The sequence below is a fragment of the Rhinolophus ferrumequinum genome, chromosome 11, assembly GCF_004115265.2.
Source record: "Rhinolophus ferrumequinum isolate MPI-CBG mRhiFer1 chromosome 11, mRhiFer1_v1.p, whole genome shotgun sequence".
Classification (NCBI taxonomy): Eukaryota; Metazoa; Chordata; class Mammalia; order Chiroptera; family Rhinolophidae; genus Rhinolophus; species Rhinolophus ferrumequinum.
The window spans coordinates 73,274,556-73,295,611 of record NC_046294.1 but is presented as its reverse complement, the minus strand read 5'-3'; the positions used below and the strand labels follow the sequence as shown (position 1 = coordinate 73,295,611).

Genomic DNA, 21,056 nt, shown 5'->3' with positions numbered 1-21,056 from the left:
ACAAAGTAGCTCTGATAATGGCCTGTATCAATACAAAGGTTAGTGTTTCAGGAGCTAAAACTGACAGAGAATACTCGTAAAATAAGACACTCACTCACATCCTCCTACCTATTATTAAGGTTTTGGCTGCCTTCCAATTAGGTTGGTTTGTGTTTAAGACCTTTCCACTTACATGAGCACCACGGAGAGAACAAGGATGAACTAGGAGACAGAATAGTGATGAGTTAAAAGAACTAGCTTTGTTCATTCTAGGAAAACAATAGCAGAAAAATAAAAGGATGCCAATTAGAATTAGGGTTCTAACATTTAGCTTTACTAATTTGCTCCTATAATTTTTAAATGTTCTTGAGAAATTTGCCCCGTAATATTTTCTATTTAGAGTTGTATTTTTATTTCTACTTTGATGGCCAGATTCTTCCGGGTTAGTATGTCACCCTCAAGATGAATCAAGTTGTCCTCAGAATATAACTTTTGAATGTCTGTGTTTTTTTTAGCATATCAGGTTATTAAAATATAGCCAACTATGATACAGAAAATGTTCCTATAAAAGAAATACAGGTTTTTATTGATGAGCTATTACATATGAAGTACAGGAATCTCTGTAGTCCTCTAAAAAATGTTTAGATTATGAATTTGTATCGTGGTAGACTGAAATAAACTTATTAATCTCTGTCAAAAATATGGCAGATTTACTTTAGCAATGTACCAGGATCATTTTGGCCAACTATACACGAACATAATGCATTTAATTTGACCAATCTCCTTCACCAATTCTTCATAGCATCTCAACTAAAGGATGCTGAATCACTAACCCTTTCTCTGAACTTTTTCTAGGATTTAAAGTTCACCTATTTATTGGCTGCCAAGTTCTCAGACCTTTATAAAACTCTAGAAAATTATAGTGTAAATTGAAATTTGAAACTTCTACATCTGCCTTTCTAGCTGTTAGCTACGACCTTGAATACGTTTGAAATGTTTTTCAAAAGGAGAATTTAATAGTATATTTTCATTGTTCTTGGGAATTTTTGCTAAGTCACTTAAAGTAAAAAATTAAAAATAAAAAGATTTAATCCAAATCACTGAGAATAGTATGGCAAGTTTTTGAATTTTTCATAAAACTTAAATCAATTTCTTAGTTAATGAACACTCAGAGAAAAACAGCATGCACAATTTTAGTTTCTTGCGTTAATGAAGACACTTTCAGACTAGACTTGAGTCATTATATAATGAAGCTTTGCCATTAGAGACTTGCCATAATGGGCACATAAACTCATAGCTTATGGAGTATCAATAAGATTGTTTTCTGTCAATTCCTGCTTTGGAGAACAAGTGATGGCAGTTGGCAGTGTTTGAACACAAAATGTCTTTGTTTCTGTTTTAGTCTAACTGCCCATCTGTTGCTTTAACATTATGCAATTATTTCTGATAGAATGAAGCTTATATATAGCACTGGCTCCAATATATTTATGTCAAAGTTTTCTTAATATCATTTAACTCTAAATTCTTCATGAGATAGGCTAAAAGTGAAGTTATTAAACAGCAACTTGATTAACTGGCTCAACTGATAACAAAAACTGTCTTGCATATGTTTCCGATGTTCCATTGATGTCACCAACTTCTCTGTACTTCCCTCCCTCAAGTCTTTGAAAGCCACCCTTGTTGTTACCAGTTAAGAGTTGAGGGCCCAACCCTTCAAAGTCCAAAACATCGGTTTGGAATACGGAAAGTTTTATTGATTGAGCACTAGCTTAAGAAGATGGGCACTTCACGTTTCTGCAAATCCATTTTAAGATTTCCCCACATGCAGGTGTCTTTTATGCCAAGGGAAGGGAGGAGGGGCTGGGCAGCAGGTGGGTGAGGACCCTAGGCAAGCTAGGCTCAGACAGGGATCCAAAAAAGAGGCACAATCTCTAAATGTCTTTGTCAACCCCTGCTGATCTGAGTTAGTCTTGAGGCTCCTGTAAATCTTTAATAAACAGTTATTATTTTGTACATATTTTCCTATCTCTTTAGAAGAGGCACCTTCTGACAAGGGGCTGTTTTTGCAAAATACTCAGGCCTTGAGCAGAATTCCTCTAGTTAATTAGCATTACTGTAGCAGGAGCTATTAGCCTGAAGGCCATGGGAGAAATGCAGGCTGGAATTAGGGTAGAGTCAGAAAGCAACATTTCACTCTGTTACATTATCAGGTTTTACTCTCCTTCCATTGGTAAATGCAAAGGTCTTCCTTTGCCATTTCCCTTTTCTTCAAAATATTTGGGACGCTGGATGGACATTAGGGGCTGGCCTATTTTTCCTTAAAACCTTCTCAGATCTCTGTTTCCATGGACATCATAATCTGGTTATATCTTCCTCTCCATACCTCTCAGCCACCTGACGCTACAGCTTTCTACTGAAGAATCATGGGCCCTCCATGTTTCTTTCACTCAGTCATATGCTCGCAAAGCTGCTTCTTCTACGTACCATCTGCAGTCTATAAGCACTACTCTTTATCAAAAACCTGCTTGTTTTTTACCTCTTCCCATCATGCAATTCTACCTTACGTTCGTTTCATTGCATCTTGACCTTCCAATAGCTCCAGAACAATTTAAAATAAAAGGTAATATCATTACTTATTTGTGCTTCTTTCTGAAGTTTCTGCTCATCTGTTCAAATATTCTCATAAAACCTGGGATTTACTTTGAGACTTAAATTCAATCTATCACTATCCTTACTCTAAGTGATAGTCTATTACCGTCCTTACTTTAAAAAAGAAAAAGGAATAATTTTGTTTTATCAGCGCTTTTTCAGGCTATTCCAAGTTCATATGACCCCATTGTCTAATGTCAATTTCTAGTGCATTTTTTAAAATTGCATAGATAGACGAGTATACCACTTCCAAGGAGTCCTGAAAATTAAAGCACTTTCATCAATTTCAGTTATATTGTGGATTGTCTTGAAAAACATTATAGGATTCTTTCATTACATTATTTTAGCATTTCTTTTTAAATGTGATATTTCTTATAATTTTTTAAATGATTAACTTTCCAACCCAAAAATATTTGATGAGTGAGTTTAAATGACGCTGTGGGGACAGAACCAGGAGTGCAGTTTCCAGGCTCTCGCCCTCACATGGAAAGGTGCTCACTCAGGTAGTAAATGGCCACCAACTGTGATTGGATGGCCATCAGCTGTGGCTAGTTGGCCGTCAGCTGTAACCAGTGAGCCATTGGGCACTAATATAACTGCCGTGGCTATGCTAGCAGAAAATGGGAGCTAGCAAGAAGATGGTGGCTGAGCTAGCAAGTGTGGATTGCAGCTAGCACGTGTGGTTGGTTGGTTGACAGAGAAGCAGACAGCAGGTTGCAGGTCGTGTGGATTCTGTTTCCTATGTCTCCAACCCAGCTGCCAGCGAGACTATAGTGGTGTGACTCCCCTATCTATGGCTCCTTGGATGTTCCTTTTTGGCCTCACCATATCCTGCGTTCTTGTGTGGGGAGCAGGAGCTGAGACCCCGCATGCCACCCTGCATGACACATGCTATTTCTCTTATATGAAATAGATGGGACATTCTACTTGCTACATTTGGACATATATTTTGGGGAGAGAGCCAGGAGAGCAGTTTCCAGGCTCTCAGCATCATGTGGAAAGGTGCTGGCTTGGGTAGTAGATGGCCATCAGCTGTAATTAGTTGGCCATTAGCTGTAACCAGTTAGCCATTGTCCACTGATATAACTGCTGTGGCTATGCTAGCAAGTTGGGCTGTTCTTGGTTGGCAGAGAAGCAGACTGCGATTGTGGCTAGCAAGTGGGGTTAGCAAGCACGAATGGCAGATCATGTGGATCCTACTTCCTGTGTCTCGCCCGGCCACCAGCGAGACTGGGGTGCAGGAAGACCCCTCGTTGGGGTACTGGTGGATGTTTGCTTTTGTGTCTCAACCAATCGCCATCGAGAAAATAGTGGTGTGAACCCCCTATCTATGGCTCCGTTGTTCCTTTTTGGCTTCACCATATCCTGCGTTCTTGTGCGGGGAGCAGGAGCTGAGACCCTGCATTACATACACTGATAACATGGATCATTGATCATTCAGGTCTATTACATTTGCAGCTTGTTTGGAGGTGCCCACAGCATGCCCAGGTGCTTTAAATTAAAAATCTACTTCTAACATTATAAGGTAACCAACTGTTCTGATTTGCCTTGGACTGATGGAATTGCCAAGACACAGGGCTATCAGTTTTACAACCAGGAAAATCCCAGGCAAACTGGATGATTGACCACTGCAAATACTAATTAAATTACCCTAAGTGTGGAACAGCTGGCAACTTTATCTGATTAAAAACACCTTGAGGTTTTTTTTTTTTATTATTTCTTGGATCACTTACAGTTAAATCTATACATGTAAATAGCAGTCATGTTGTTAACCCAGAACATATTTATTCTAATTCTACATAGATAATCTTACTATCTAAATATAATTTAGTTAGTTTTACCTTACATATGTTTTTATAAAAACTAAGTTAAATCAAAAGCTATAATTTTTCTGTCAACTTATTAAAAATGTGGAATTTTGTCCATTTATTCATTCATATAATCTTATTTATTAAGTAGGTACAGTTCACCTCACATAAAATAATAAGGGCTAAAGATATAATTATGAACAATATTGTGATCATTCCAGGAAACCCTAGCACTATTAGATTTTTGTTAGTTATTTTGGGCCCCATTCTATGTTTTCCAAATGCCCAAACATTTATATAATTTATGCTATCTAGTTGCTATCTCATTTTCCATGAGAACTCCTGTTCTTTTATTCACTGGAATTTAAGTATGTGATTAATGTCCCATCAAATTGATTCATCTCTAGTAGTTAATTTCTTCTGCCTGTAATACTTGTTGTTCATCTGTAGTATACCGGTAGTCCCCAAACCCTTTCCATTAACTTTGTGAGGGAAATATTTGTTTGCAATTGCTGAATCACGCTCCAAGATTCAGCCCGTAATAGGAAACAACCTGAACGTAGTGCCACCATGGGTCAAGGCAGAAACAGTCCACAAACTTCACCTTGAAGTTTAGCCTGAAAATATGTCATATGCTAACTCTAGTTAATCTCAAAGGCACTTTGAATGACATATCTGTGAGAAGGTGACAGATTCTTCTATATGCCTGCCTGCAGCTCAAAATACCAGTTGAGTACTAGAGAATTGTTGCTGCATTGAGGAAATCCAACACCTAAAACAGTGCCTGACTTACTTACTGTAAGTGCTCAATAAAATTTTGTCCAGTATATTCTGCAGTGTTGTAGTTAGCATTTTTACATGGGAAGTTCATTTCCCTGAACTCATATTCTATAATATTTCATGATTCAGCACTGAGTTAAATATCTTTTCTGAATTGTTTACATTGGTTTTTTTTTTCTAGTTCCTCTAACTTGACTTAAGTTTTTTAAAGGAAAAGACTATAACATTTCTTTGCCCCTCTGCATGCCATAGGACCATGACAAGACTCTTGAAAAGGTACATTGAATTTTTATTGACATCGATGAATGCAAAACACTGATACTCTTTGACTGATAAACTAATTGAATTCCTAGGCATGACATGAGTTTGGAAGGGAGAATATGTGAATTAATGTAATTTTAAATTAACTTCCCTCTTCATCTCAAGGGGCCATTGTGGTGAAGTGGAGGTACAGGTACGGTAAGATTTTAGAACGGTGATTGATTTTGCTGGGTAAAAATTTGATTGATTTAAGTGATTATTTTACCTAGACTATGCTTCTGTTGGCAATCATCTATTTTATTTGGAAACAGCATCAATAAATAGATTAGTTAACAGAAAGGAAATATATATTTGTCCCTCATCTGGAGCAGGCCCAAGTGGCCTTCTTTGAACTTGAACAGAGGAGGAAATTATCTACGATCTTTCTAATGAAGTTCTTAAAAAGAAGCTTTGCTGATTAGAAAATTTTCATTCATAAAAATCTTTCTCAAAAAAAGAAAAAAGAGAAAACATTAATCAGATTACATAAAATATAGTAATAAGAAACAAAGCCACGCCCAGGTGTGCCTATCTCAACAGCCTGTTAAATGGATCCTGTGAGAAAAGCAGGGGAGGCACAGCAGGACAGTGAACCCCAATTTTCTGATAACAGAACTTTAGAAATTCTGAGATTCTAACAGATAGATGTGGACTGCAAACAAACTGGGATTCAAAAGCAAGTTTGACTTAGGTTCTAATGTGAAAATGATTTTGTTTTTCGATAACTTCCCAATGAAGAATTGTGGAATAGTAGCTAATGCTTAAGCTCAGCCCAGTCCCCTCCCACTTTATAAAACAGCTTTAAACAAAGAGCGAATTAGTTAACAGCAGCCCAGGCTGCTACCATGTTTCCTCAGAAATAAGATCTAGCTGGACAATCAGCTCTAATGCATCTTTTGGAGCAAAAATTAACATAAGACCCGGTCTTATAGTATAGTAAAATAAGACCGGATATTATATTATATTATATTATATTATATTATATTATATCCGGTCTTATAGTAAATAAGACCGGGTCTTATATTAATTTTTAATCGAAAAGACGCATTAGAGCTGATTGTCTGGCTAGGTCTTATTTTCGGGGAAACACTGTTGGTTTCTTTTTCTTTTAGCACTTCCTCCTCTACTTTTCTTTACCTTTGTTCCTCTTTGGTTTTCCAAGCTGCTGTTAACCTCAAAGAATGTTCCCATTGATTAATATCTTTACCAACAGTTTCCTGGTGTGAATCCCAGATCACTATCCAATTATTTACTCAAGTGTTTCTCTACGGAATGTTGGATGTCAGCAAATGGCCCTCTTAAAAAAGTGCAGTGTTGTCTTAAAAAGGCAGCATTTAGTACCTGCAGTAAAGATGAATTCATATATTCAGACATCTCTTTGTCTTTTTTCTTTTTAGGGGAATGGAGTATCCCCTAGAAATGAGATACATTTTATGACCTGGTATTTTAAGAAAGAAGTTAAGATTATAGGCACTACTAACCGTAGACAACATCAGTCTTCTTGTTTAACTGCAACAGAATGCATTACTGTTGTTTTCAAATATATACTTATCAACAATAGCTACTTTCTTTGAGGTAAGATGGGTATTTAAATGTACATTAGGTGAAACCAAGGGTTTAATGGATTTTCTAAATGGCTTTTTATTTTAAACCAGTGAGGTCTATTACATCATGTGGTTTACTTTATCGTGATTACTAATGGGAAGAAGGAAAGTGAAGATCTGTTCCTTATTTTCCGCGTAGTTACTTTCCAATAGTGGATACTTATAAATTGTATATTAGCAACCTGAACCTTAAGAGGAGAGTATATTTGTTTGTTTTTTCCAATATTAATGATGGTCATTTTAGACATTTTGAAAGTATTTTTCTGGTGTATTTCTTATTTTAAAAATAACCCCCAAATTAAAGTTCATTCCGTCATTTGCACGTGACTAATTCCATGTACTCTCTTTTTGTTCTTAGTTGATTACAAGATTGTCTTGTACCACTACCAGGTTGTAAGCACCTTGTGGTCTGGAACTGTAATTTACTCATTCCCATGTTTATAAAAACCTGGCTCAGTGCTTATTATATGGGTGTCCAATAAGTAATTGTTGAGTATATTCTGATTACTGCTACTCTTGTCATTTTCACTGGTATTTTATAGAAATTGGTAGTTTCCATAAAATAAACTTGTGTAACAATTTTGCATCAGTCTCTAGAATTAAAATATGTCAGGTAAAGAAGGTTACAAAGTGTAAAGAACTTGGCATTTGAAATCAGAAAGACTTGAATTGGGCAACCTGGCAGGTCGTCAGTGTTTTCAAATTGTAGATCAGGATACCTTGGTGGGATACAATTAGTGGGATATAGCTAATATATTTTGTAAATAATGAAGTATATATAATAGTTCAAAGAAAAGTATAAAACATTTCATATTATTTATTTTTGTTTCTTTGTTTCAGAGATAGACCAAGTGTGTGCATTTGTGTGAGAAAGAGAGAGATGTGAAACTGCAGATTGTTGTCAAAAAAGTTTAAAAAGCAACCCACTAAGCTAGTGGATATTTCAATGTTTCATAATAAGTCTGAGCTTAGAATTTCCCATCTGTAAAATGTGGTTAATGACAAGTAGTTTGAAGGACTATTCTGAGATTTAGTGGTACTAATCTGTGTGAGGTACTTTATAGCAGCATACTGAGTCCTGCAGGAGATACCAAGGAGTTTCATGTTTTTATCTGGGAAGGAATCCATGCATTTGTCAGATCAATTCCCATCAATTCACAAGCATCTAATTGCTTACTCCTGACTTATTCTGAATTTCTCCCTTCATTTTGTTAATTACATTTGTCCTGCGTACTTAGTTAAAAACAAAAGTAGAAAGAAGTCTCCGTTGGTCATTTTTAGCCGTTCTTCTAGGTGTAAGCCTTGATGTAAATGGACAAGGTTGGGGAATATGAGCATAGGAAAACCAATAAAGAAGAAGAAAACCAGGAGGTAAACTGATGATGGCTGCAGGGGAAAAGATGACTCTTAAGGAAGATGGTGATTAATTTCACTAAGATACAGATCGAGAAAGGGATATAAAAGGATATGGTGATTATAGGGGAAGTTTATATTGTTTTGTTTTGTTTTGTTTTCTCTAGTCTTTCAGAATGGTTTGAGTGGCTTTAGATCTTTTTTGGAGAAATAGAAAAACTTTAAAGATATCATAGATCATAATATAATCTTCGTACTTGAAAATGGCTCTCCCCTCTGAAACAATTGATAGATGAGAAATCTGAATTGTGTATGTGAACTGATTTGTCTAAGTAATAGAGAGCTGGAATCAGAACATATATTTCTTGACTTTGAATCTAGCGCTCTTTCTAATACCAGTCTAGATGGATTATTGCCCTGAAACATTTTCCCTGAGTTTGATGGCCTCAGACAGTCGAACCTTTTCTCTCACATGTTTTAACCATGGGTTGTAATGAAGTCTAGGATCTTCTATTTATCACTATCACTGGAGAGGAGCTTTGTCAGATGGATCATAGAGCTGAATGAGGCCTTAGAGATCTTCTCATTCAGAAGTTTTCAAATGTTATTTTAAGAGTGAAAAACAATTTTTGAAAAATATTTATGTAGCAGTTTAATATACAAAGCAGATTTTTAAAACTGATCTAGTTGAAATGAGTATTAAGGGACCTGGACCACTTCCTGCCCCTACCTCCCACTCTCACCATCATAAAACTACTATGCTTCCAAGAAACACTATAATTAAAAAAATAAAAAATAAAAAATCTACTTGATTGGCTTTGTTTTACAACCAGGGTTTCTTTGAATGCAAGGGAAGAGTAAATTATTTTAAGTGATTCTAGGAGAAAAATCTACTTTCTCGAATATGCCAAACATAGCCTTGAGGAGTTGATCGCAGTGAGCATGACTCCAGGGGAGTCTAGGGGAAAGTGTAAAATATAAAGAAATCAGTGCTTATGCTATCCAAAGCAGACATTTGTAAGTATTGATCAACTCAAGAGTATAATTGACCCAGCATTTCTAATAACTTTCTCAAAGAAAACAAAATTTTTGACAACAGACATATTTCTCTGAATATAAATAATTGTTAGTGCTGATTCGAAATAGTTTTGTGTCGATGGTTGTGGGGTCTGCTGCGATGGTGTATTCCAATGAATTCTGCAAAATCACAACTAGTTTGGACAAGCCGCCCTGTAATCTGATGGGAGGATATCGCTAAAGGAAGAGGTAACTTTTCCGTTCATTGATTACCTGGTAATCAGTTGGAGCCTCCAGAGCCTTCCCAGGATCAGGTTCAGTGAACTACGGATGAGGGAAATGGAAGAGGGGGCAAGAATAGGCCATTATGATTTACATGGTTACAGCTATGAGAACTTGGTCCCAAAGCCAGATTTAGTTGTTACCGATGTTTTTAATGATTACATTGCCAGTGGGCTCATGTCTTCAAATTTCCCGGAACCTGAGACTCCCTTAAGTTGATGACTTATGTGTAACCCATTTCAATGTTTTCTTCGTCTTGCGTCCATGACCGAATGTTTGATATTATCTGCTACTTCAGTGACTGGAGACTCTTGTAGCCCAGTACCACTTACCAGCTTAGCACATGGGGGTAACTCTCCCTCAGGTAGAAAGTGAGTCTGTGTGCCAGTGGTGCCGATCACCAGCACGTTTTTCTTCAAGTCAATGGAACATTGATGTCTCCTGAGTATATCTAGCCCTAAAAGCATGTCCATGGGTTGCTCCTCAAGGATTGAGAAAGAGCATGGTAAGAAATCACCTTCGATTTGAATCTGAGCTAGATGAACTCGGCCAATAATTCTCTGTGTGCCCACTCCTTTAGCAATCCCAGCCCATCTGCGGTCTACCAGCCGTGTTATATTACATCTCTCAGCACAAGCTTGGCTCATAATGGTCATCTGGGCACCTGAGTCAACAAAAGCCTTCATAGGATGTCCGTTCACTTTGCAGTTGATATAGAGCATGGCCACTTGTCCAAAACTCTCTGGAGCCTCTTCCATCGCTATATTCATGTTTTCCTCAATGTTTTGCCGCCGGATTTCTTCTTCTATTTTGGCCTGAGCTTCCAAATCAAATGGGTCAGCAGAGTAGAGGTGAAGCCTCTCTTGCTCCCTCAGGGCCCTTTCCCTTTGCTGATCCATTAGGACCTGAGAAAATGTCTCAAGGTTTCCGCTGAGCAGGGCTTCGGCCAAGGCAGGGTTGCGTTCCTTCAGCAAGGACAGATCATGGGGATTGGAGAGCAGCATGCTTCGAATCAAGGCGGGGCTGTCCATACCTTGAGCAGATGTTAAATTCTCTCCGGAACCTAAACCATGGGTCTGCTGGGCTGACTGTGGACGCTGCTGCTGGTGTTGCTGCCGGGAGCCGGATGTCCCAGGCATGGCTACTCCATTGAAATCTATTCGAGGCAGGCTCGGTGTCCGTCCAGAAGTCCGAGGTTCCACATTCTCCGTCTGAAGTAAAACAACTACATCACCATCTTTGAGGCCATAGGAGCCCAGGGAACTGTGGTCATCAGCGAGGAGTCGCTCCATGTAGACGATCTTGATCTCTTCAGCTGGGATGCCGGACTCGAGCGCACAGAGAGCACGAAAATTGTGGAGCTCCAAGTCAGAGCTGACTTGGACGGAGAAGGTTACCTCTGAGAGGTCCCTCCGCACACAGTACACAGTGACCAGCATGGCATGGGCCCAGGCGGGCCAGGTGGGCAGAGGGCATTTGTTGTGCACTGGCTGACTGGAGCTGGTCTCGGTTACTGGCTCAGCTGCTCCTCACGACTGGCTGCCTTCATTTAGGTTCATTTACCTTTCCAAGAGGCTCAGCACTTACCAGTCTGAGGGCTGCTTGCCAGCCTCAGTGCCTGCTGCTTAGCCTGGTGGAACCCTGGGGTATCATGTTGTGTTCCAAAGTTCATTAGTATGTGTGCTGCTTGGAACTTAGAATGTCCACTCCCCTAGAAACGAAGTTACTCCAATCCATTGGGTTCCCAGGTTAGCGCTTCAGAGCCTATTTAACCCATGATATGAAAAAATTTCAGCTCTTCCTAAACAACATGTAAACATACATTTTGTTCATTTGAGCATTGTAGTCTTCGTCCTTTTATTCCCCAAACAGTGAGTGCTTGGATCCTACATAGAAAGAATCATGCTATGTGCTTAATGTGAGAGGTAGGTCAGACTTAGTGCCTGTCCTTGAAGATCACATTCTCGGGAGGGATCAAAGGTTAATCGGTAAATCAGAATACTGGAGATAAGTGCTTTTCCAAAGACACGTTCAGTATACTAAGGGAACCAACAGAACGAAGGACATTTCTCTAAAAAGGAAAAAGGATGTTGAAGGATGAGCATTTTCCATGTGGAAAACGATGAGAGTCACTCCAGACAAAAAGAAATGAATATACAAAAAAAAAAAAAAAAAAAAGAATTAATGACAAGGCCTATTATTTCTTGTGAAAAGTGAAACAGTCAATGAAATGGAAGAAATTTGTATATGATTTTAAATGGCAGGATATGAAGCTGGGAAAGAAAAGATTGGAGCCAATTTACAGAGTCATATATTAATCTAAGGAATTTAAATATTAGCAGTAAGCAAGATTCCCCCCTCAAAACTTGTGAGAAAAGGAGGGAATAAAAAGAGTAAAGAGAAAGGAAAGGAAATGTAAAAGATTTGATACAGGTATTTGTGAATTTTTTTTTTTAATTTTATTTAATTGATTTAAGGAAGAGGTTTCTTGCAACAGATGGAGGACATATGGTGGCAGGAGGGACAAATAGACACTTTCTTAGTGGCTCAAAGAGAGAGCTGTTGCTAGAATATTATGGAACTATAAGGAAGATTAAAGCTGAAGCTGCAAAAACTAAAAGTGTTTCTTGAATAGAACGCACAGGATATATTTACCCATAGATGTGGGGAGTGTACAAGAAGGCGTGTGTGTGGATAACACGGGGGGTCTCTAAAATGGGAGACTGGTTAGAAATAGGCCATTACCTTGGATGGATGAATGAGATGAAACTTTGAGGAGACCGATTTGACATCAATTCTGTGTGAAATGCGTGGGAATGCCACACTGGACGCTGGATATGCCTAGCCCCCGACCCTAGGACAGTACCCCCAATCCATATACTCCAGAGTGGAGGCTCACAGAGAAAGGGTAAAGAGGTCCTTGAGAGCAAATAATGATTGAGTAGAAATCCTTGGGTGTCAGTTCTTTATGTTTTACTAAGTATTTTGCATTATAAAGAGCTCTTGCTTCCCTGGTTTGATCTTCCCTTGTGTATCTACTCATGAACCAAAAGATAGCATCTCGTGCCAGGTTCCCCCACGCCGCTTATTGCAATTTTTGCCAGAATACCTGCACCATTACTTAGAGGAGGATATTGCATCAGCCTAAAGAATTTATTTATTTTTTTTTTGGCTCCTGTTTCCCATGTGTTTCCCTTGTGTCTCAGACTATATCCCACTCATTAGTCTAATTATCATAATGTTTCCATATTCTTATTCATTTATATTGGAAATGTTAACTAAATACTATGTATGAAGCATGTGCTAAGGTCTAGGGATACATACACAAGTAATGTGAAACGTAGGCTGTGTTCTTAGAGTTCACAGCCTAAAAAAGGACATGTGCACAAGCACACATACAAATTGGGGACTTAAAAAAATACCACAGAAGCTGTCACAGTGTGGGAAAAAGTAACAATGTCTGGAGAACAAATGAAGAAGATGGTGAAGGCTATTGCTCAGGGAAGGCTTCCTGAAAGAGATGGGCTTAGAAAGGTGACAAGACGTCAGCCATGTCGGGATGGGTCGGGATGGAGGAATAAAGGCTGAGGAGAGGAAGGCCTGACTTAGAGCCTGTTACTAGAATGGCAGCACTTCATAACATGGAGGACTTTATAACATTTTAGGGGAGAAAAATCTAGCACTGTATTTTTCCCATAGAAAATTATGAATTTTTTAGAACTATTCTTTACTGTCTCTGGAGGTAGATGGAACTTTGACCCAAAAATATTAAGTTAATACATTTCTTCTGTGGTTCTTAACATCCTGGTAAGTTCACCAGAGATCAATAATGGTTTAATCGTTTCTCCTGAGATTGCCACATGCAAATCACTCTGCTACAGAACCAATAAGAAGCCAGTGAGGCTTACATTCCATGTTTCTCTTTTTTTCTCCCCTACAAATTTGGACAATTTGTTCTTAAAATCTTAATAAATTAGGGCGATAATTCTAGGGTTTTGGTTTCTTGAACAGTGATGACATTATTTTGTAGAGTAAGGGTTTTGTTGTTTATTTTTGATACATATATGTATATGTATCTCCATTGCCTTCCTTGGTACTGAACATAATTAAGTTCTATGTGGTATGTTTTATCACCTTGCTGTAATTCTTTACTTTGGTGGCATTTTGCATTTATGTGCTTATTACTAATTTAGCATTTACTGAGAACACTCAATGGAAATCAAAGAGCCTCGAGGTCTGGCCAGTTAACTGTCACCATTCCATGGATCACTCGATGTCAGGATTGGCAAACATCCTTCGGATTCTCTAGTCCAGCCACCCATCCAGGCCTTAAAACTCTCTTGCAAAGCAGCCTGGAATCTAAACAGATAAACACAGCCTCCTGGGATTGTCTAGTACTTCTGTTTATTTTCTGTTTGATTCTTTTATTTTACTCAGCACTATTGGTGAGTTAACTGTCATATATGTAGTTCTCTTACCCCTAAATTTTAATTGAAAACCTCTTTTGATTATGTAATAAAGTTGGGGGTTATTGGGAGTATATATAAATACTGCTAAAAGTAAAATGTTCTTATCCCATAAATCTCTATTGCACAGTCCACTGAGAAATGGGTCCTCTGAATTATCTAGGTGTGCTAAGCTAGGTATCTGAAGGTTATTGCAACTTTTCTTAAGGAGGCTTTTGTGAAGTATACTCCCTTAATTTCTTCCTTGGTAAGTACAATATAGGAACATAATTGAAACTTTCTTTGATAAGTGAGACTCCTGCAAGTTCTCAGGGCTATCACTCAGAAAATCAATTCTCATTGTATAGCCTAAATACCCAGAAAATAGGAAAGATGACGCTGATTTCATACTGGCCAAGTAAATAACCCCAAAGTTATTTTTTGGAACTAATTTACAATAATACCTTTCATTATTTGCGTCTTTATAAAAACTTGAAGCAGAAAAACAGAAAGAAAGAGAGAGAGAGAGAGAGAGAGAGAGAGAGAGAGAGAAAGAGAGAGAGAGAGAAAGAGAGAAAGAAAGAAAGAAAGAAAGAAAGAAAGAAAGAAAGAAAGAAAGAAAGAAAGAAAGAAAGAAAGAAAGAAAGAAAGAAAAACAGAACAAAACAAAAAAGCAGATAACTGATGGTTCCACTTAGCATAGTCAGTTGATGTTTAAAGTACCGTCTCTTTCTCTTGCTTTTCAGAGCAAAATAAATGCCTTTTCAATGAGAAATAAAAAGGAGTATCTGCATAAACGTTATTATATAGCATATACAATAATTAAAAACATGTTAAGCAAGTATATTAGCTTGCTGTGTTTGGATTTCTTCCTTTATATGACTGCTATTACTTTTAAAATAAAGTATAATCAAGACTTATTTACAGTTAAGTCATCATTTCTGAGTTTCTTTCTTTTTTTTAATTGATTATATTCCCTATATTTTACCTCCCCATGACTATTTGGTAACTACCAATTTGTATTTCTTTATCCCTTCACCTTTTTTACCCTGCCCCCAATCTGCCTCCCATCTATCAGCCCAATAGATCTAGTGCCCATCCGGCACCATAGATCGTTATTACAATATTGCTGACTACATTCCTTATGCTATACCCTACATCCCATGACTACTGTGTTACCACCAATTTGTACTTCTTAATCCCTTACCCTTTTCACCTACCCCCAACCTCCCTCCCATCTGGCAACCATCAAAATGTTCTCTATCTATGAGTTTGTTTCTGTTTTGTTTGTTTGTTTATTTTGTTCTTTAGATTCTACTTACAAGTGAAATCATATGACATTTGATTTTTCCTGTCTGACTTACTACACTCAGCACAATACCCTCTAGGTCCATCTATGTTATTCCAGACGGCACGATTTTGTTCTATTATTTTATGGCTAATATTCCATTGTATATATGTACCACCTCTTCTTTATCCATTCATCCATCCAGGGACACCCAGGTTGCCTTCATATCTTGGCTTATATAAATAATGCTGCAATGAGCACATGGATGAACGCATCCCCTTGAAGTAGTGTTTTGGATTTGTTTGGATAAATACCCAGAAGTGGGATTACTAGGTCCTTTTTTGTCTCTTGTTATAGTCTTTGTTTTAAAATCTATTTTGCCTGGTATAAGTATTGATACTCCAGATTTTTTGTTTGTTTGTTTGTTTCCATTTTCATGAAATATCTTTTTCCATCCCTTTACTTTCAGTCTCTGTGTGTCTTTTGATCTGAAATGAGTCTCTTGTAAGCAGATATGTAGGGGTTTTCTTATCCATTCAGCTCCCCTATCTTTTGATTGGAGCATTAAATCCATTTTCATTGAAAGTAATTATTGATAAGTATGTAGTTATTGCCATTTTATTAATATACATCTTAAAAAAGAAGTCCCTCTAAGATTCCTTGTAATACTGGTTTGGTTGTGATGAACCCCTTTATCTTTTTCTTGTCAGGGAAGGTCTTCATCTGTCCTTCAATTTTAAATGGTAGCCTTGGTGGGTAGAGTAGTCTTGGTAGTAGATCCTCATTTTTCATCACGTTCAATATTTTGTGTGAATCCCTTCTGGCCTGCGAAGTTTCTGTTGAGAAATCATCTGATAGTCTTATGGGAGATCCCTGGTAGGTAACTAACTGCTTTTCTCTTGCTGCTTTTAGGATTCTCTCTTTGTCTTTAACCTTTGGCTTTCTAATTATGATGTGTCTTGGTGTTGGCCTGTTTGGGTTTGTCTTGTCTGGGACTCTCTGTGTTTCCTCGGCTTGTATATCTATTTTCTTTGCCATGTTAGGGCAGTTTTCTGTCATTATTTCTTCAAATAAGTCTTCAAGTCCTTGCTCTCTCTCTTCTCCTTCTGGTACCCCTATAAAGAGAATGTTGGTATGTTTGATGTTGTCCCAGAGGCACCTTAAACTGTCCTCAGTTTTTTGGGTTCTTTTTGCTGTTCTGATTGGATGTTTTCTGCTACCTTATCTTCTAAATCTCTGAGTCTATCCTCTGCTTCATCTAATCTACTGTTGATTCTCTGTAATATATTCTTCATTTCCATCATTATATTCTTTATTTCTGACTGGTTCTTAATTGTGTTTTCTATCTCCATTTTTATGGTTCCTTCTCTTTGTTGGAATTCTCCCTGAGATCATTGAGCATCCTTATAACCAGTGTTTGAAATTCTGCATTTGGTAGGTTATTTGTCTCCGTTTTGTTTGGTTCTTTCTCTGGAGCTTTGTTCTGTTCATTTGTTGGGGACGTATTTCTTTGTCTCCCCATTTTGGCAGCCTACCTGTGTTTGTTTCTATGTATTAGGTAGGTAGGGCTGCTATGTCTCCCGGTCTTAGTAGAGTGGCCCTATTTAGTAGATGTGCTGTAGGGTTCAGTGTCCCAGCTTTCCTGGTCACTTGAGCTGTTCACTCCAGTCATTTCCATTGTGGAGGTTGTATGTGCCCTCCTCTTGTATTTGAACTTTGGTTGCTATTTGCACATCAAAGGGAGGGATTAACCCTTGGGCTTACTGGTTGTGGGGACTGGCCTTGACTACAGTGGAGGTGTCGTGGTACAGGGGCTGACCTTACAGAGCAGGATCTGCCTCAGCAGGGCTCTGGTGGCTGCCCAGTCTGCCCCTTGAGTGTGTCATCCTTGGAGACAGCTGGGTGATTCTCCAGCTCGTTTTGAAGCTGGCTGCTGGGGGCACCAGCCCCAGGGGCACCTGGGAGGGGATCTGCTGCAGGTCATGTTCAGCAGCAGCCAATGCTCCACCGAGGGCCACCTAGTAGGAGCCACAAAGAAATCCACAGATGGCGACTGCCCATGTGATACTTGAAAGTGCCTTGAGAGACCAAGCCCTGAACCAAGGCCAGCTGCTGCTAGTGCCGGGTTTAGCGCTTCTCAGCCAAAGGTATGGGACAAGCTTTACCCAGATGCTGCTTGTCTTGGTTCTGTGAACCTTTGAGAGACCCTAGGAAAGTCTGCAGCATGAGCCAAGGCAGGCAGTTTGTACGAAAAAGCCACTGGAAGTAGCTTGGATGTGCCCCAAAGTTGGGCAGTGTGGTGATTCAAATAACCAGGGTGTGGCAAACGAATGGGGTTAGCAATGGAGACTCAGAAATAGAGGTCACCTTCATCGGCACGCTGGGAAGGCGGCGGAGGGCGACTCATCAAAGAAACAATGGCCTCCATCAGTTCCTCTGTCCAGGAGATGGCTGCCCCTCCAGCATCTGTCCTGAAGCTAGACAACTCAGTTCCCCGTCTGTCCCTGCCGCCTCTCCAGCTGCTGCCACAGCACTGGAGCTCAGAGCCAGTGATTCCGTCTGTGGGTAAGTCCACATGCGTTGCTTTAAGAGGAGGTCCTAGGAGTGCAGCCACCCTCCATCTCACTCAGCCATAATTTCTGCTGGTTTTCAGAGCCAGAAATTATGGGGACTTCTCTCCCCAGCTCTGTAATCGTGGGCTAGGGAGAGGCTGGGACCCTCTCACTCCTCTGGTTGGTTCTCTGCAGCGGAGATATCCCTCCTAATTTGTAAGGGTCACACGTGGGTGTGGAACCATACTACTCTGTCTCTTCCAGCCTTGAGGTGGCTTCTACTGCATGTCCTTAGTTGTAGGGCTTTGATTCAGCAAGATTTTAGGAGATTCTCAATGATGGTTGTTTTTTAGTTTAGTTGTAATTTTGATGTGTACATTAGAGAAGGTAAGCACAATGTTTACCATCTTGACCAGAAGCCAAGTTTGTATTACTTGGGATTTTCCATGCAACTTAGGAAAGATGCAGAATTTTTAAAGCTGTATTTTTAGGTTAAACAACTAATTTTCCCATTCTTTTTCCATTTGCTTTATAATAATACAATAAATTGTCCCAGAACTGTCACAAATGAATAACATTTATTTCTTCAGATATTTCATTACTTAATAGGCACATTAAAAATGCTCTAATGAAAGCTCAAGCTTTTATTAGTATGTTTGAAGGTTTCCCATATGAAAAGGTTTAGTATTTCCTAAAAGGCTTAGTCTTTGAAGCTCAAACACCATCATAAGTTATCCTAAATAAATATATAAATAGATATGTAATTGAAGAAACTCATGCGACCTAAGAATTTTGTCTGTATGAACCTACTGGGAACTCAGCTAATAATTCTTCTTCATTATAAGGAGAGATGATATGAACAGAAGACAATATGAACAGAAGACACACACACACACACACACACACACACACACACACACACACACTTGGAAAAAGGAACAAGAGAGTAAGCAAGTACACACATGTTTTCAGTTACATAGAAAGTGCAATGAAAAGATTAGTCATTTTCTATCCAGGAATATTCTTATGGTACATTTTATTTATTGCTTTATTTTATAAATTATTAGTTTTAACCTTGTACCGTGAAAAGAGATACATTTTAAGTTATATATTTCATGTTGAAAAGAATACAATATAATATAATCTCTTGATAGCTTTTGTCTTTTTAAAAATATGTACTTTCCAAGTCTAAATGTACATGTATGTATATTTCCTTATTTTTAAGAAAGTTTGCTGCTCCAGTTTTTGCCTTATAGTCCCTTCTAATGTTTGAGTCATATAAAAATCACACTGATCTGTGGGACACACACATTATTATTGAGGGTTTGAAGATTACTTATAATTTGTGAGAGAAACATTTATAAATTAAATAAATTTAGTGTAATAGATTTAAAATAGGATAAAAACCACTTATGACTGTGAATTGGCAGTTAACTTGTTTCTTATGTACCTTCGAAAGAGAATGTTTTTATCTTCCTACTCCCACTGTGTGACGAATAACCACATGATACAAAATAGTAATAGTTATGATAATAGGGCCTTGTGTTTTGAATTCAGCTATGAATGGAGAAAATCATTCAAATCAGTTTTTATTGTTTACTCTTTTGGTAACTTGTAATCAACTTATTTAAAAAACATTCACTGTAGTTTAGAAATACCAATGTGACCTATTCGTAAGTTCAAATATACTTTAATAGCTTCAACATAAATTTTCTTTGTCAGATTATTAATGCTTATAGCTACATGAATTCATCACTGCATTATCCTGAAAATGAGAAAATTAGCTGATTCATGTGGTGTTAATATTTAATCAAGGAAGCATTGCCTTTGATCACCTTCTAAGTGTCTATCTCTTCTACGGTAGTAGATAAAAGAGACATATATTCTGAGTATATCCCTTATCTCCAAGAGCAATCGTGTACATTAGACTAAAATAGCAAACTAGAGGTTTGAAAGTCAGCACCTTTATTAAATTTTTTATACTTTTATTTTAGAAATTATATCTTTATTTCATCCAAACTATTTGCGTAAGATGTTCGCTCCCTTAGTTTTTTTCATGTCAGAGCTCTTATTTTATTCAACATTGAAGCTCCAAAGTTCCTAACACAGGGTCTTGATCATGATGTAAACCCAGAAATGTTTGAATGATTGGCATTATAACCATAGGCCTACACACTGGACAAGCATCCATGTGAAAGGGTTACACTGAAATCCTAGATCTTCATAAGACCTTCTCACTGCTGCCAGGAGGGTGCTGCTAAGGTTTGAAATCACTGTTTGTATTTGTTTTCTATTTAGGTCTTTTGTGTGTGTGTGTGTGTGATTTCTATGCTCTTTTGCTGTTTGTCCTTCCAGTAGAGTTATTCATAGTGGAAAATCAGTAGAGAACAACATCATTCTTTGGAAGGGTCTTGGTTTGGTTTCATTAATTGTCCAGAAGTATATGTATTTGGAAAGTTATAGACCTGTTTCGTATTTACATAGCTAGTTGTTTTCTGCCATTTACAATTTCTCATAGTAAATATTTAATGGCCACTTTCTATGAGCAAGTCAGTGGACGAGGGGCTTTGAGGACAGAAGGATGAATAGGAGTCTCTTTTCCTCCTTCAAAGAACGAGATACCTACTAGGGGAGATAAGATTCATGCACTTTGAATCAGTTTACATGATAGAAATTAACAAGAGTCATGATAGATATGTAAATAAAATGCTGTGCTCGCTTAGAGATGTTCATGGTTATTTGTTTGGGTGGGAAGACTGCAGAGGGTGGATAAGACCATGCAGAATGCTCATTGAATTGGGCCTGGAAGAATAATTTGATCACAGCCATAGTTAAATTTTACCTACCTGGCTTTAGAGGAGCAATCTTTTCCTCACTTGACTCCTTTCTCTTCACAGAAACACATATTTTACTGTTTTTTGTTTGTTTGTTTTTTCCTTTACCAAATGGATGCAGTAGGATGGTAGGATTGGTGCAGGGAAGGAATAGTTGTGTGGCCT

General features: G+C 38.1%; 2 protein-coding genes across 3 annotated transcripts in view; one reads left to right on the top strand and one right to left on the bottom strand.

The window, feature by feature from the left end:
- Positions 1-21,056, top strand: part of PDGFD (platelet derived growth factor D) — a 243,077-nt gene that overhangs the window by 110,923 nt on the left and 111,098 nt on the right. The window lies entirely within an intron of this gene.
- Positions 10,012-11,211, bottom strand: DDI1 (DNA damage inducible 1 homolog 1). Its single transcript, XM_033120423.1, has one exon. The coding sequence runs from the start codon at positions 11,209-11,211 to the stop codon at positions 10,012-10,014; it is 1,200 nt and encodes a 399-aa protein (XP_032976314.1).

Excerpts from the sequence above, each read along its gene's own strand:
- DDI1 (XM_033120423.1), bottom strand. The coding sequence starts at position 11,211 with ATGCTGGTCACTGTGTACTGTGTGCGGAGGGACCTCTCAGAGGTAACC.